At 38.5% G+C, this 18,074-nt stretch overlaps 2 protein-coding genes across 14 annotated transcripts in view; both read left to right on the forward strand.

Moving 5' to 3' along the window:
- Positions 1-7,569, forward strand: part of vps13c (vacuolar protein sorting 13 homolog C) — a 70,625-nt gene extending 63,056 nt beyond the window's left edge. For 11 of the 12 annotated variants that reach the window (XM_072661152.1, XM_072661153.1, XM_072661156.1 and 8 more), the window contains 5 exons: positions 2,140-2,254; positions 3,492-3,583; positions 4,095-4,218; positions 4,357-4,434; positions 4,944-7,569. In XM_072661152.1, the coding sequence (XP_072517253.1) occupies positions 2,140-2,254; positions 3,492-3,583; positions 4,095-4,218; positions 4,357-4,434; positions 4,944-5,054 (520 nt within the window). In that variant the 3' untranslated portion in view covers positions 5,055-7,569. Of the gene's footprint in view, positions 1-2,139; positions 2,255-2,504; positions 3,369-3,491; positions 3,584-4,094; positions 4,219-4,356; positions 4,435-4,943 lie in introns of those variants that run through there. The other variant, XM_072661160.1, reaches the window with a different exon arrangement.
- Positions 7,570-15,932: 8,363 nt separating this feature from the next.
- The window catches only part of rorab (RAR-related orphan receptor A, paralog b), a 44,382-nt gene continuing 42,240 nt past the window's right edge, over positions 15,933-18,074 (forward strand). For both annotated transcript variants that reach the window (XM_072661044.1, XM_072661045.1), the window contains exon 1: positions 15,933-16,445. In XM_072661044.1, coding sequence (XP_072517145.1) covers positions 16,292-16,445 — 154 coding nt within the window. In that variant the 5' untranslated portion in view covers positions 15,933-16,291. The remainder of the gene's footprint in view (positions 16,446-18,074) is intronic.

Genomic DNA, 18,074 nt, shown 5'->3' on the forward strand with positions numbered 1-18,074 from the left:
TCAATCCTAAATTGGTTGAGCAGAGCTAAGCACTTTTTATTTCTTAGCATGTGAGGATTTTGAGTGAGGCAGTAGTGTGTGTGTGTGTGTGTGTGTGTGTGTGTGTATGTGTGTGTGTGTGTGTGTTGTTAAATGGGGGAATTTTAATTGTTGTCTAATTGTGTAAAAAGTAGTTATCACTTATTAATAGTGGCTACAGCATCCTATTACTTATCGGTTTTCATTATTGGCCATAATTCCAAACAAGTGCATTCCTGATTTTAGTAAATATATATATTATACATTGAAGAACAGAAAGTAAACAATAGTATGCTCTTTCTCTGCCTGCTCTGCTCTTCAGACATGGTACACTGCACGAGCTAACTGCACTGCTGATATACTGAACTGATACAGCACTGCAAGGTCTTTGCCAGGACTAACTTAAATCCACCCACTCTACTCCAGTCTATAGCAAAGGAGCATTCTCATCTCCATAACAGCTCAGTGACCAATAACACTGACCGCTTTTTCCATCCCCTCTGCCCCCCGAGAAATGAGCGACCAATCCAACCCCTGGCTTTGTCATTGTCCCTATCACCGCGCACATATCAGTGCCCCTTTTTCTTAACTTTACAAAATGCACAAACATCCATCATTCATTTCTGTACACACCTGTGCAATTTACACACTCCTTTTCTGTTTAAACCTGTGTCCTTGTTATTCCATGCCTACACTATAGAGGTAACATAAGGTGAGAGAACACACAGGGGTTCAGACATCGCATGCAATGATATCATACAATGACAAGCTAAAATGCTTCTTTAGTTTGCAGCTGGTTGATGCTAGGCTAATGTTACAGACAAACACTGAACGTCCAAATGTGCCTCAGAAATCAGTTAGTTAAATGGCAAGAATAGGTTTCCTAGTTAACCAGCTGAGTTACACATTTATGCAAAAATTGGAACTACATTACGAACTACATAACGTCACGCTTTTTGTTTCTATTCCTCTTTCTGCTGGACCACAATGTTTGAAATGATGGCATAGAGTACTCAGACAAAAGAGGTTCCAATTACTCAAAATAGCTACTTCACCATTCAGCTAGAAGAGAAATTTGTAGAGAAATTTATTTTTGTTTTTATAGACTACATTAAGACCAGGCCAGATTTATAGGACTTGGTGTAAACTATATATAAATATATATAAACACATGACCCTAGTATAAACCATTTAAAATTATTTTTAATATGCTAAATAATGACCATTGCATACAAGCAGAAATACATTAGAAATGACAAATGAGATTGTGTTATCAAGTAAAGTTATAATCAAGTTATAAAAGTAATGACAAGACAAAAAAGGAAAAATATAATTGCATGGTTTCAGTGCTTGACACAATCTTAGTATTCACTGTACTTAAAATCCTGTGTGTCCTTTTGTGTGGATGTGACCGTGTGGTTTAGGAATTGCTAAAAGTACATGCAGGTAATCCTTGTTTATTGAGCAAATATACGAGTTAATTGACCAATACCACGTAAAGACCTGGGTTGCAAGACATTTTTGTATTTATGGAGATAAGATCTAAGACTATTGTTTTTAGCACAGCCTAGCATCTCCTATTCTAAACTAAAGAAGCAAACTTCAGATACCAAACTTGCATTTAAGTATCGACTATTTCTGAAATTGTCTTAAATTAAGTTTATCAGATTTCCCCCAAACAGTTCCTTTAAGGTAATGGTTGTATGTTGGTAATGGAGCATGTAAATTGTCATATTATAATGCCATATATTTTTTAATATACTTTTTTTTTACAAAAAAATGTTCAAAGCAATGTTTTATTAATGCTAGCATAACATATGTGACTTATTTTACTAGAGTAATGTAGCATAAAATGCAAAACATTTAAACTAACTCTCAATCATGAGGCAAAAGCAGTTGCAACATGGCTTTTATTCTTTCAAATTCCCTTCTCATCTTTTCAAAGTCTTACCGCATACTACGTTTTTTCTTTGACTATAACCTGTATAGTACACAAAATTGCACATTAAATGTTGATTTTAATATTGTACGGACACACTGATCCTAGTGTTTCATAACTGTGTCAGGTTTTACTAAACCGATTACTGATCATAGTAAGTAATTGCAAATTTTGATTTACAGGGTGGCGGAGTCAACAGAAGAGGTTACAAAGCTACGGCCTGTCCGTCTCATCCGAGAAGATGGTGTCATTCGGCCCTACGACCAGCAAGAGTCGGAGGGCTACGACCTTTTCCAGGTGAGAGCATCAATAAACTCCCATTCACTTTATCACTATCAATCCCTTATGTGGTCTGATGCATCAGTGTATTGGATACATTAGTTAAACTTAGCAAAACACAGATTGTGGATGTACTATTTCATTCCAAATTACTGCGTTATCTCTTACTTACTCTGATTTTACTCTGCTCTCTTGTTCTGTTCTTTGTCTTCTTCTGGGTTCTAATTTGTTCACATTCTCTGTCCTTGCTTTCCTTTCCTTCATGCAGCCTGAGGAGGAATAATGGGTCTGGGGATTCTTAAGGGGCTACAAAACTTTTTCTATAAAGCTAAGTTATACAAAGAAATGTTGTAATAATAACACATATGTTTGCAAAGCTGTTGATTCAATATATATTGTTAAATATTAATGTATTGTGTGAAATGCAGCAGAAAAGCCACCTAAGCCAACATCATGTTGTCTTTCTTACACTTCCGATTGTAATGGGTACAGTTATTTTATTTTATTTTTTTTGACATTTTAGGATAGATTAATACCAAATAATGATGCATGTTCTTTTGTACTCTTTGAAATTGAATATTATGTTACTAAATATGTTAAATATATCATAAGTCTATAAGAATAATACATTAAGAGGACAGAAATTCACCTCCAATTAATATTTAATACTACTTTCAGGTATTTGAGAAGAGAGATGTTTTGGGGTTTTTTTTGTATTTTTTTTTAGTTTATTTTTTTAGGTTTTTGCCATTGTGTCTGTAAATTCATCTCCATGCATTTAAACCTATTAATAAAGTATTGATTTGTGAAACAAGTAGGAATATGAAAACCCATAATCAGTGTGAATTTATGCCTATATATGCAAATCTAGTCTCGTATTTATAACAAAAGAACATTCGTACTTAACGAAGCATGACCAATTTGAAGTTTAATGTATTTTCCTAAATAGTCTGGCTTTGTAATACCTCATATAACACACAGTGCTACATACTCTTAACTGTGATGCAAACTTTTTGATTACCTTAGTACCTGTGACTGTGTTTTGTGTTGATGTGCAATTCAATTGTATTGTTTTCATGTTTGATTTCAGTGATTTGTCATAAATGAGATCTGGAATAAATCTGCAATTATGGTCAGAATGTTTCATTTGAGTGTAGGACTGTGATTTACCTACAGAATGCTACTTCATCTGGTCTGAATGAGCATAAATAAGATTTTTGTGTGTCTGTTGAACTGAGCATGTGTGTTTTTTCAGAGGTCAGAAATTAAACAGCTTGAAGGAGAGTTCTTCAGGGAGCGCTTTGAGTATCCCGGATACAGAAAAACCAACATCATTGTTACCAACAGGTACTCAAACTTTGCATTTATGAATTACACATTCTCCTACCCTAGTCATATGTGTCTGCAAGTATTGCAGAATGTTTTCAGAATATAACATTTGCAGAAAATTCATCTTGTCTGCATTGTTAATCTTAATTCATAACCTTTCAAATATATTACAGAATGTCAGCACAAGCCTAATAAAACTCTATTTACTGTATTTTTGATAGATTAATTTTATTAACAAAAAAACATAGTAACCTAAATATGATTTGTATATTGCATTTCCTAAACTGAAGGACACTTTTAAAGTTAATGCTTTTAAAGTAGTGCAGGAAAAAAAGTACTGCCAATCGATAGAAATAAAAAGTAACACATGTAACTTTTACAAGTTTACTTTTTTTAAATGTTTAATGTATGTATATGTTACTTTACAAGGATTGCTATCATTCAATACTCAACAATAAGGTACTTACAGATTGAATCTGCAAAAATGTATTGGGACAATCCCTAATTATAATGTGTATTTCTAATGCAGGAGAGTGATGTGTGTTAAAGAGATCGACTTGATTGGCCATTTCAACAAAGAATGGGAGTGCCAGTTTGAGCATTTTCTGAAAGCTCCTTCTGTAGATGGTGGAGAGCTGAATATTTACTACAAGGTACAGAAAGAGCAAATACATTAAATAAAATTATTATACGAACATTTGTTTTTGCTTTAACTCCTAATTTAACTAATGTTGGTATGAAATATAGTACTGACACATTTTAAAAGTAGGTACGTGCTTGCTGTGTTTTAGGAGCAGAATAAACTGAAAATACTAAAGGATGGTCACCCAGTGAGGGTGGTAAATCTGAAAGAAGCAGACATGGCAGAGGTAAAATTCATCGCTTACATCATGTAATGTTTTAATCATAGTAAGTAATTTGATTACTTTGAAGATGATTGATATCTGCAGTTGTATCTGTGTTGTGCTGAACTGTCACATAGTACACTTGTCATAAAGTTATGTGTTCTCTTATTGAAGGTTAATGTTAGAGTGTAAGGTCTCTCTTGGTATTTATTTGTAGACAGTACATAAATCCTTTTAATGCTGAGGCAAAACAGTTTTTGCTGGTTTTTGATATGTAAAGAACATATTCTAAGTTTATAGAGCTGTAAAACTACCATTTGGAGCAAGCAATAAAGAATATTAGTAAGAAATATTCTTCACACTTCAGTTGAAACCATTATATAGTGTTAAAACCGTGGTAGTATCAAGAATGCTGACATTCCACAAGCAAATATTGTTTGCTGAATATAGTGTTTGCTATGCTGAATATAGACAATTCATCACTAACAATATGCTAGGAAAGATAAATCTATAATCTGTCCTCTGCTCCCCAGAAACTACGACGGTCCATCCTGGATGCCCAGCTGGCACGCCAGCAGCGTCAGATGGTCAGACAAAAATCCAAGCGCTTTATCAAAACACAGCAAACAGGCAGCACAGCCTGAGCCGACCCACTGACCACAGCCCTGTGCCCCTTACTATTGAAGCTTAAACAAGCACAGCACTGTCAAACAAAATTACATTAGTATGTTTTTTTTTGTGTGTGTGTGTGTGTATATATATATATATATATATATATATATATATATATATATATATATATAATCTCGTCACTGTCCAGTGGAAAACATGTATCTCCAAAACGGTGACTTTATTGAAGAGTGTTTATTCCAAGTCATTTAGAGCATTTCTATTGGTCTGTTCATCCCGTCGTATTTACACTGTGTACAGGGCAGCTACAGGGTTCAAACCATGGAGAAAATTAAAAACTGACAAAAATGGAGATACATGTTATCACACATCATAAGCTCCAGAACTATTTGGTCTGCAGTCTATTATGGTATTGTGCTGTGTATGATACATTTACACCAGTGATGTATTGAGTAACCATGTAAAGTTTTCTGTTTATACACAGTTCTCTTACAGTTATAAACAGTTGACTCCAGTCACTGAGTGTTGTGTTATGTGTCATTGTTTTGTTTGATGAAACTCCATGAGACTGCTTTAGAACTGAACCTTTAAAGGTAAACTCAGATTTGACTAAATTTCTGCATAATTTAGATCTGAACAGCATCAGCATATGAGTGGTTTGATGTAAAAGGGTGCATTGTAGCCAGGCTTGTCAACACAAAATTTCATTAACATGGAATAGGAACCAGGGGTCACACTGTATACAATGCAGATACACACATTTTATGCAAACAGAACAGTTTTACATGTAATGTTGATTATGGTATAGGTATAGATATAAGTCAAAAATGTAATCTCACAATTATAGTAAAACTGTGTCTGAGGCATTAGACAATGTATTCATTAACATTCCTTAGATGTCTGGTGTTTGTCAGCACTGTTTTTCTGATATTCTACATTTGTACACAATTATGCATTTCACACCAAACCACTCTGAGTTTGTTTACATCTTAACAGACAAAAATTGGAAAAATTGGTAAAATTCTTTTTTGACAGAATTGTTTAACTGTGTTGGGATTTGAGAGTGTAAACACTAGAGAGGCATCTTTTTAGGTGTTTCCTTCACGACTGAAAGGATTCTTCACCTTCATCTGTGCAGAAGTTCTGCTCACTATGTACCACACAGTTAACTTTCTTCAGCTGTTCATCTAATTGATGTGTTATGATCATGTGATCTACAAATCTGTCAACTAGCAACTGACAAGGTGATTTGGTAATTTAATAGTATTGTTTTGAATCTATGAATCCGGTGTGTCAGAGCTGGTAAAATACAAAACACTTCAGAGCTGGACAGAATTGTTTTACTGATTGTTTTGCTACTGTATGGACCAAATCATATGACTTGAAGGCAAATACTTTTTGTTTAATGCATCACTTAAAATTATGCACTTAATTTATGTTCTAAGGAAGAACAAAGATTATGTAAAAGAAGAGATTGTTTATGTTATACTGTTCTAAAAGTATTGTGTGTTAAATTTAGGTCTTTACTGTCTAGTGTTTGTAGTCAAAGACAAGTCCTTTCTAGAATGAAATAGAAGTAGTCTCACAGACACATACAATAAAATGTTAGAGAAATTAAAAGGGAACATCAGTTCCTAGCAGCCATAACTGACATTCCCACTTTAGACTCTTTATATAACAACGATAACGATTTCACAATGGCGTACTTCACCAAGATTATGTTAAATGGAAAAGTAATATATATATATATATATATATATATATATATATATATATGTGTGTGTGTGTGTGTGTGTACAGTGGGGAAAAAAGTATTTAGTCACCAATTGTGCAAGTTCTCCCACTTAAAAAGATGAGAGAGGTCTGTAATTGACATCATAGGTAGACCGCAGCTATGAGAGACAAAATGAGAAAAAAATTTCTGAAAATCACATTGTCTGATTTTTAAAGATGGTTTTAATAATGGCTCATTGAGAGAATGCCAAGAGTGTGCAAAGCAGTAATCAGAGCAAAGGGTGGCTATTTTGAAGAAACTAGAATATAAAACATGTTTTCAGTTATTTCACCTTTTTTTGTTAAGTACATAACTCCACGTGTTCATTCATAGTTTTGATGCCTTCAGTGAGAATCTACAATGTAAATAGTCATGAAAAGACAGAAAACGCATTGAATGAGAAGGTGTGTCCAAACTTTTGGCCTGTACTGTATGTATGTGTGTGTGTGTGTGTGTGTGTGTGTGTGTGTGTGTATGTGTATATGTATAAAGAGCTGTGCAAATAGGTAACGTTTTTGGGGTCTTACACTAGTTTGCCAGTCCATTCTTTAAGGAGCAGTCATACCTAACAATTAATTAACTGTAATTAACTGATATTGTAGGACTTGTGAAACATGGTGTGCAGTCAGACACATTGAATGCCTGGGAAAACTATTTCATCAACTTGCAGTTTCTCAAATTAGTATTTGTATTGCAAACTAAAGTAATTGTTGTTTATTTTAACAATAAAAATGAAAAATTCTTCTTTCCATCAAGTCAAGCAGCTTTTATTGTCATTTGAGCTCTTTATAAGTACACAGTTAAATGATATTACATTTTTTCCAGAACAAGGGTGCCACATGGAACAAAACGAGAACAAAAAACAATACCATACAGGACAGACTGCAGAAAGTGCAACATGCAAGACAGTACAATAAATACAATAAATATGACTTAGTTCTGAGTAGAGGTAATGAGTGTAAGATGCATAGATACAGTGGGGAGAACAAGTATTTGATACACTGCTGATTTTTCAGGTTTTCCCACTTGCAAAGCATGTAGAAGACTGTAATTTTTATCATAGGTACTCTTCAACTGTGAGTAATGGAATCTAAAACAAAAATCCAGAAAAATACATTGTATGATTTTTAAATAATTAATTTCCATTTTATTGTGGGAAATAAGTATTTGATACACCAGAAAAAGAAACTTCATATTTGGTACAGAAACCTTTGTTTGCAATTACAGAGATGAGACGTTTCCTGTAGTTCTTGACAAGGTTTGCACACACTGCAGCAGGGATTTTGGCCCACTCCTCCATACAGATCTCCTCCAGAGCCTTCAGGTTTCGTGGCTGTCGCTGGGCCACACGGACTTTAAGCTCCCTCCAAAGATTTTCTATTGGATTCAGGTCTGGAGACTGGCTAGGCCACTCCAGGACCTTAAGATGTTTCCTACGGAGCCACTCTTTAGTTGCCCTGGCTGTGTGTTTTGGGTCGTTATCATGCTGGAAGACCCGGCCACGACCCATCTTCAGTGCTCTTACTGAGGGAAGGAGGTTGTTGGCCAAAATCTCACGATACATGGCCCCATCCATCCTTCCCACAATACGGTGCAGTCGTCCTGTCCCCTTTGCAGAAAAGCATCCCCAAAGAATGATGTTTCCACCGCCATGCTTCACGGTTGGGATGGTGTTCTTGGGGTTGTACTCATCATTCTTCTTCCTCCAAACATGACGAGTGGAGTTTAAACCAAAAAGTTCTATTTTTGTCTCATCAGACCATATGACCTTCTCCCATTCCTCCTCTGGATCATTCAGATGGTCATTTGCAAACTTCAGACGGGCTTTGACATGCGTTGGCTTGAGGAAGGGCACCTTGCGTGCACTGCAGGATTTTAATCCTTGACGGCGTAGAGTGTTACTGATTGTTTTCTTTGAGACTGTGGTCCCAGCTCTATTCAGGTCATTGACCAGGTCCTGCCGTGTAATTCTGGGCTCATTCCTCACCTTCCTCAAGATCATTGATGCTCCACGAGGTGAGATCTTGCATGGCGCCCCAGACCGAGGGAGATTATCCGTTATTTTGCATTTCTTCCATTTTCTAATAATTGCACCAACAGTTGTTGCCTTCTCACCAAGCTGCTTGCCTATTGTCCTGTAGCCCATCCCAGCCTTGTGCAGGTCTACAATTTTATCCCTGATGTCCTTACAAAGCTCTCTGGTCTTGGGCATTGTGGAGATGCTGGAGACTGACTGATTGAGTGTGTGGACAGGTGTCTTTTATACAGGTAACGAGTTCAAACAGGTGCAGTTAATACAGGTAATGAGTGGAGAACAGGAGGGCTTCTTAAAGAAGAAGTAACATGTCTGTGAGAGCCAAAATTCTTACTGGTTGATAGATGATCAAATACTTATTTCCCACAATAAAATGGAAATTAATTATTTAAAAATCATACAATGTATTTTTCTGGATTTTTGTTTTAGATTCCATCACTCACAGTTGAAGAGTACCTATGATAAAAATTACAGTCTTCTACATGCTTTGCAAGTGGGAAAACCTGAAAAATCAGCAGTGTATCAAATACTTGTTCTCCCCACTGTATTTAACAGGTAGGTATTGGTAATAAGGTACATAGAAATTTGCTGACGTTATATGCATACAGCAAACAACAATTCTGCCAGTCGGCAGCAATGTCTGTGACAGGGACGAGAGAGACCCCTATGATCTTTTCAGCTGTCCTTACTATTCGCTGTAGGATCTTGCGGTCTGAGGCACTGCGATTCCCAAAGCAGGTGATGATGCAGCTGCTCAGGATGCTCTCCACACTCCCTCTGTAGAACATGGAGAGAATTGCAAGAGGAAGATGAGCTATAAAGGCTATAAAGCTGGTGTTGAGGGACCACATGAGGTTCTCTGTGATGTGGACGCCGAGGAACAGAACACAGAACACAACAGAGCCATTGATGTTTAGGGGGGCGTGGTCGCCTCACACTCTTCTGAATGTAACACCCATCTCTTTAGTTTTCTCAACAGAGAAAAGTTGGTGGTTCTGCACCAGTCCGTTAGTCAAGTCAAGTCAAGTCAAATTTATTTGTATAGCGCTTTTTACAACTGTTGTCGTCACAAAGCAGCTTTACATAATTAGTACTTAATAAAGGACAGAGACAGAGAAGAAAGAAGAAATAACATGAAGGATCAAAGACCCCTGTGAGCAAGCCAACGGCGACAGTGACAAGGAAAAACTCCCTCAGACCTGGAGGAAGAAACCTTGGGAGGAACCAAGACTCACAAGGGGGACCCATCCTCCTCTGGCCAGACTATTTAAACATTAATGATAGAAATTACCAAAGCAGATACAAGAGAAAGTTAATAGTGGTGATAGTAATAGTGTCAGACAGCCACGAGTCCATCTAGGTTTCAGCACGGCTACCAAACAGGCAGCAGCGGCAGGCGGGTGAGCCATGGGTGGTGGCAGGTTGGGGGGACCCGCTGGCCGGACTGGTAGGTGGCAGCTGGTTAGACGCAGGTAGAGGGGACCTCAGCGGGCAATCTTCCAGCAGGTCGGGCTGGGTGGCCATTTACTCAAAGAAGGTAAAAAGAGAAAAGTTAGTTCTAAGAGGAATTTTATGGAGGGCAGAGAATGTTGAGCATCAGCATCAGGGTATGTCTGACGACTCCGGCAGGTCTGATTATCACAGCATAATTAAAAGGAGAGAGCCAGAAGGTAACACAGACACGGGCGCACCCTGAGAACACCAGCATCTATCTGCTCCACCGTCAACAAACCTGAGTGATCGCGTGTAAGCAGCGAGACGACAGCTCCAGCATCTCAGTATACTACAATTCCCTGGGTCCGCGAACCCCTGGACCTGCAGCCCTTATCTAAGAAACATTAATTACCAAAAGCTAAACTAAACATATAAGTTTTCAGCTTAGATTTAAAGATTGAGACTGTGTCTGAGTCCCGAACATTATCTGGAAGGTTATTCCAGAGTTGGGGGGCTTTATAAGAAAAGGCTCTTCCCCCGCTGAGGTTTTCTGAATTTTGGGAACGAGTAAGAATCCAGCACCCTGAGATCTAAGTAGTCTTGATGGTTCGTAATATACAATAAGATCCCGCAGGCACTCAGGAGCGAGGCCATGTAGGTTATATAGAATATGTTAATAGAAGAATTTTGTATTCGATACAGAATTTAACTGGAAGCCAATGAAGTGCTGATAGAACTGGACTGATATGGTCAAATTTTCTAGTTTTAGTAAGGACCCTGGCTGCAGAATTTTGCACCAGCTGAAGTTTATTGAGGTTCCTGCTAGAACAACCTGACAAAAGTGCATTACAGTAATCTAGCCTTGAGGTAATAAAAGCATGTACTAGCTTTTCTGCGTCTTGTAGTGATAAGGAGTTTCTTAGTTTGGAGATGTTCCTAAGCTGCATAAAGGCTGTTCTACTAATATTAGCTATATGTTGCTCAAATGATAAATCTGAGTCGAATGTGACGCCAAGATTTTTAGCTGCTAAACCAGGAATGATGGAAGCATCAGCCAAGTCTAACATTAAGTCTGATGATAGGGCTGTCCCTGTGATTCCAACCATTTTCTCTAATCTTTCTAGTAATATAGTATAATCTGTTGTATCAAAGGCTGCACTAAGGTCTAGTAGGACTAATAAAGATACATAGCCTTGATCAGAGGCAAGAAGGAGATAATTTGTAATCTTCACTAGGGCTGTCTCTGTGCTGTGATTGGGTTTAAATCCAGACTGGAATTTCTCATACATGTAATTTTTACTCAGGTATAAGCAGAGTTGTTGGGCCACAGCTTTTTCTAATATCTTAGATACGAATGTTAAGTTGGAGATTGGCCTATAATTAGATAATACGCTAGGATCAAGATTTGGTTTCTTGATTAAAGGTTTTATAACTGCTATTTTAAGGGTTTGGGGTACATGCCCAAAGCTAAGGGATGAATTTACAATTGTTAAAAGAGGTCTGATTATAATTGGGAGTATTTCTTTTAGCAATTTAGAGGGAATTGGGTCGAGTGTACATGTTGTACAATTAGCTGTGGAAATAATTTTTTCTAGATCTGGCTGTGGAAGTGGGTAGAAGGCTTCCAGCCTTTGTTCTACAACTAAGTTGTGTTCTAAAGCAGCTACATCAGGTGACGGCCATGTTTGATTTAATAAGCAGGGTTGGGTTTGTTGTCTAATATTTTCTATTTTATTATTAAAATAGTCCATAAAAACATGACTGGTTAAAGATGTTGGGATCTGGGGTTGAGAATCTGCCTGGCTTTAAGTGAGTTTAGAGATCTCACTAAAAAGAACTCTGGGATTGTTTTTGTTTTTCTCGATCAGCGAGGCCAAATACGCTGAGCGAGCTTTAATGAGTGTCTATCTATATTGACTAAGGCTTTCCTTCCACGCAGAGTGGAACACCTCTAGTTTGGTTGTCCGCCATTTACGCTCTAGTTTCCGCACTGTTTGTTTTAAGGTACGAGTTTAATCACTGTACCACGGTGCGAGCCTTTTTTGCCTCATCATTTTATTTTTAAACGGTGCTACTTTGTCTAAGGTTGATCGAAGGGTATTCTCTAGATCGTTTGTTAATTAAACTAGCTCCTTTTGGTCTGACGGAGTGTAAGCTAAGGTCGATAGGGGTGGGAGATTTTTAGTATACTGTACAGCTGTCATTGGTGTTATTGTGCGCTTTAGACAGTGTTGGGGAGACGAATTAACATTTTGCCTTAGATGTAGCTCAAAGGAGATTAGATAATGATCCGATATTACTGAGCTTTGAGGTAGAATATTTAGCTGATCAATGCCAACACCCAGGGTCAGGACTAAATCTAGGGTATGATTACAGTAATGTGTGGGTCCAGTTACGTTTTGTATAATGCCAATAGAATCTAAAATTGATACAAACGACTTTGTTAATGGATCGTCTGCTTTTTCAAAGTGAATATTAAAGTCTCCTACTATTATAACTTTGTTGCTGCACACTGCCAAGTCTGCAGCAAAATCACTAAATTCTTTTAAAAATTCAGAATAGGGCCCTGGAGGCCTATAGATATTAATTAGTGTGAATGCATTTTTATTTGTGGCTGGATTTGATATATTAATGTAGATAATCTCAAAAGAAGTGAAGGTGTTACAGTGTTTTTGAATAATCTCTAGTGTATTCTGATAGATTATACATACTCCACCTCCTCTGCCTGATAATCTAGGGCTATGTACATATTTATAGCCTGTGGGGGTGGCTTCATTTAGTGCTATATATTGATCAGGTCTAATCCAGGTTTCGGTTAGGCAGAAAACATCTAGTTTCTGATCACATATAATTTCATTTAGGATCACTGCTTTCGAGGATAGTGATCTAATGTTAAGTAGACCAAGCTTTAGGTCTGAGGTGCTGCTGTTATCGTTGAAATGAGAGATTTTAACACTGATTAAATTATTAAAATGAGCTGATCTAGATGTTCTATGTTTGGGTTTAATTCGGGGCACAGACACAGTCTCAATACAGTGAAACCTGGGTGACGCCTCAAAGCAGCTCGCAGACGGTCGGTTTAGCCTGTCTGTCTGCGGCCTGGTCTTGGTTTAGCTGTTGCACCTCCTCTCTGTATGTTGTCTCGTTGTTCTTGGTGATGAGGCCCACAACTGACGTTATATCTGAATTTCATGATTTGTATTGTACTTCGCAGCGCAGTCGTGAGTCAGCAGAGTAAACAGCAGTGGGCTTAGCACACAGCCCTGGGGGGCACCGGTACTCAGTATGGTGGTACTCGAGATGTTGTTACCTATCCTGACTGATTGTGGTCTATCAGTCAGGAAATCCAGGACCCAGTTACAGAGGGAGGTGTTCAGGCCCAGCACACTTAGTTTTCCAATCAGGTGCTGAGGGATGATGGTGTGGTGTCTTTATTGTCCAGGTGGGTGAGAGATGGAGCGTGGTGGTGATGGCATCGTCTGTAGAACGGTTGGGCCGATACGCAAACTGCAGTGTGTTCAGAGAAGGGGGGAGCTGGCCTTTAATGGAAAGGAGAGAGTGCAATGGGACGGTAGGACACAGTGGACTTTCTTTTGCACAGGGATAATGGTGGTGCTTTTGAAGCATATTGGGACGGCTATATATATTCAATTTTTTTATTTTGTATATGTTTGTATATATTTTTACTATGATGAGGGATCATGCACCTTGGTGTTCCACACTTGTGTTAATGTGATGTGACCGTAAACTTGATTTTATTTTATTTGAGTCCTAAGGGTCCCAGAATACATAAACACAAACACTTTATGGAGACTTCATGTTTTTTTCCCTGACAGTTGAAGTCTTTTGTTTTAGTCAAGTCAAGTCAAGTGGGTTTTATTGTCATTTCAACTACATACAGAGTACACAGTGAAACAAAACAACGTTCCTCCAGGACCATGGTGCAACATAGACAGTGCATACAAAACACAAGTGCAACACAATACAAGTGCAGACAGACAACACAACACAGTACAGAGAATAATAAATAATTGGCGGTAGTGTGCAAATTATGCAGTGTGTAATAAATATTGAGTCCAGTGAGGTAGTAAAGTTATTAGTGCAAATGCTTTGTGCAAAAATGCTTCCCATTTTATCTGGGGTAAATTGTTGAAGAGAGAGAGAGAGAGAGAGAGAGAACATGTAACAGAAAAGACATCAGTTCAGAAGTTGAGTTGAGTTGAGAAGTCTGATGGCTTGGGGGAAGAAGCTATTGCAGAGAGATGAAGGGTGGTGGTGATGGCATCGTCCGTGGAGCGGTTGGGACGATATGCAAATTGCAGGGGGTCCAATGAAGAGGGCATCTAGTAATATAATACAATTGGCTGTAAAATAATACCATTTATCTTTATGTGTGTTGTAGGAGCTCTGTGATTGTTTTCCTTATAAAAAAAGTGTTGGATCACTTCATTCTAATAGTGCAAGACATAATTTTCTCCTTTCTTTTCTCTATCGTATGTGCTGAGCTGCCCCCTGCTGTCTGCTTGCTGCTGATAAAAGACTGTTTACCTGCATGACTTTATTCTTATTTTTATTTTCTTCTTGTACAGCTTGATGCCACATTTACCTTTTTTTTCTTAATTCAGTTTTGTTTTATGGTTGGTTTTATTCCTGTTTTGATTTTTATGATGATCCGGTGTTGACCTGAGGAGGATGGGTTCCTCTTTTGAGTCCCAGATTTCTATCTCTCTGTAAAGATGCTTTGTGACAACATTTGTTATAAAAAGCGCTTTATAAATCAAATTGAATTGAACTGAAAATTGTTCTTTGTTTTGGAACAGCAGCTTGTTAGAAGCATAAGGTGTGCTGTTATAGGTAGTGAATATGCTACATCAAGAGCACTCATCAATGCTCATTTGGCATCATGTGGCCGGCACATTTTAATGGAAGAAATTACTGGATCTACAACAAAAAGCTAACAAAAAGATAGCTAAATAACTACTCCAGACACAGCAAATGAATACAGTTGTGTGATCTGAGCCAGCCTGATCATCATACTTAAATCTTAGAGACAAAGCTATTAACAAGCAACTTCATGGTAGCTCAAATGTATATAGATGACTATATTTGCTAACATTTACTCTGTCTACTCATAAGTACAGTGTAATTATATCAGTTTGCAAGCTAACAACGCTTTTATTAATTTAGCAGTTGATAGCTTGAGTTTGGAGTCCTCGCTTTAAGGCTCAGTGGCCTTAAAGTAGCCTACCTTCCTATTTCCTTAATTCTTTGGCATGTAAATCTGCTCAGTGTTGTTGAGTAATAAACTGCATAAAAAAATGCATACACTCCTTTGTGCCATTGTTAGTACAATTAATACTGACGCAGTGCAGTTTTATGCTCTTAGCAATTTTTATGCTGCTAAAATATTTAATAGATGCGTAAAGCAATGGCACCCGATGTGTGTTTTCCCTCCGTCTCTTCGGTCTCTTTGAAGCGTGCAGCCATGCATGGTGCCTCGTGTACCGTCTTAGGGGCGGTGTTTTGCGGAAGTACGTCAGCAGCATAGTCACTCATCACATGCCAAAGCATGCTGTGTGTGTGTCTGTGTGTGTCGTTCGTTTTTTTTATCTGCTCATCCTTTTTCTACAATCTTCTCGATCTACAACATCGCAATCGGATCCAGTTATCAGATCCTGTCCAGTTAATGTTCTTAAAGAAAATATATAAAGCAAATATCCACGACTAACCAAACATTTTAAAATTACCTCACAATGTTACTAATTAACAATTTGACTACAAGTACGGTTTATTCAGTGTGAAATTCCAAGGTAAAATCTCTTACATTTTGTAGCCATTGTGGCGGGCTCCACAGCGCCGTATGTGGACAGAGCCACCCCACCCGCTCCACTCAGCAGCGCTATCACAGGCAGTCTCAAGTGCAGACTGTGTGCGAACAGGGGGCGTAAGAGGGAATCTGCCAAAGAATCGTCTCGTACACCAGGAATAATTTTCTCTAACGGGAAAATATGGATGAAGGGCCGGAGCCCGTGGCGGATCCGCCCGAGAGGGCTATGAAGGCGCCCGCTGGGGAGCAGACCAGTCCCGTAAAGCTGGACACCAAGGCTGAGACCGAGCACCAAGCACCGGCTAGGAGACAGAGCTGCTCCAGCACCAACAGGGGTAAGATTTTCTAACGTGAGTCGCTGCTGATTGTTTGGACGTTTTTGAAGTTATTATGCGAAAGGAGCGAATTCAACTTCAGATTCCTTGCTGGATCCTCACAGTGGCAGCTTATTGTAGATTCTCTATTAGCAGCTGCCAGCACAGTTTTACATTTCTGTGTAACCCTATAACTATAAAAACTACCCAGCTTATGGTGCTTTCCTGACAGATCTCAGCAGTGTTTTGGCTTCCTGATCACGGTGATACACATATCCTAACAGTGTATGTGTCAGATGTAAACACTTTTTTCCCCGGATACTTTGACTGAGTTCGAGATAGGGTATGTGATTTTTTTAATGTCATCTTAGCCGCTCAAACTGTCACTGGCGCTCTATAAGCCTCGTTAGCCTGCAATTGCTACAAAAATTACATTCTGCTCATGTCTGAAAAAAAACACACCAGGAATTCGAATATATAAATAAATAGGGTTACATTAATGTGTGACATAAATATGCCAATGTAATTACTTCATAAAGTCTAGTGTTGTAGCCTGTTATGTTTGCTTGACACTAAACACACAGCCACACCCCAGCATGTATCCCCTATTTCGGCCAGTGGCAAAGCCAATATCGGCTCGCATGTCCTTCACAGGTTTGTTAGCAGGGCTACAGTCGCTACCGAGAGCAGATTTCAGGTCCGATTAGCCTGCAGACACGTGGGCCCCCTCCCTCCTTTGCCTGCGTGCGGAGTTATGTAACCGCCGTGGACGCACACACATACACACACGGTCTGCACACGTAGGCCCTTTTCTCTTTTTAACGTCTGAAGTGTTTGTTTTAATAATCATTTTCCTGATCCATTGAGTTGATTCACCTCGGACTGTGTGTTTAACCGTGTTTGGATTCACTCTCTTTTCACTCTCTAACTCGTTCTCTGCGGTTACGTAAGGTGTAGAAGGTGGAAGAGGAGGAGGGGAGGAGGAGGAGGAAGAGGGAGAGGAGCTGCGGAGCACTGGGGCTCCGGCCAGGAGGAGCTCACACTCCTAACCCGCTAACCTATATTCTTGTGCTTTCCTGGCCGCTTTAAGAACCTCTCCCTCCCGCCATTAGATAACACTTCCATTTTGCATATTAGGAAACTATGCAGGCCGTGGTGGTTTATGAATGGGTGTGAATCCAGCAGGGTCTGTCGCCTAAGAATGGGTCTGTTTCTTGCACAGTCGCAATAAAGGATTTGGTTTGGGAATGGAGTTAGAGAAAAGTTAACAGGTTCATTATAACGTTTTAAAAATATTCAATTGATTGACACTTAAAGAAAACGTGAGCAATTATATATCTATCATCTACAATAGGCCGTCCTAGTATATGATGTAAAATAAAATTCCATTAAGACATATAGACTGTGAGTGCACACCTAAATAAGGAATGGTTCACCAAAACAGGTTTCTAAAGTTTTGCAGTGGTATTATGCTTCTTTTTTGTATACATTGAGTACATTTTTTTGTAAGGGGATTTTTTGGGTAAACTTACTTTAGTGAAGCCAAACTTTAGTTAAGTACTAAAGTTACTACAGTACTGTTACTTGGACTTACTTCTACAGTTCTAAATAGCCTATCATACAGGTACTGGGACAGACCACAGTCAATCA

This window comes from Salminus brasiliensis, chromosome 17 (assembly GCF_030463535.1).
Source record: "Salminus brasiliensis chromosome 17, fSalBra1.hap2, whole genome shotgun sequence".
Lineage (NCBI taxonomy): Eukaryota > Metazoa > Chordata > Actinopteri > Characiformes > Bryconidae > Salminus > Salminus brasiliensis.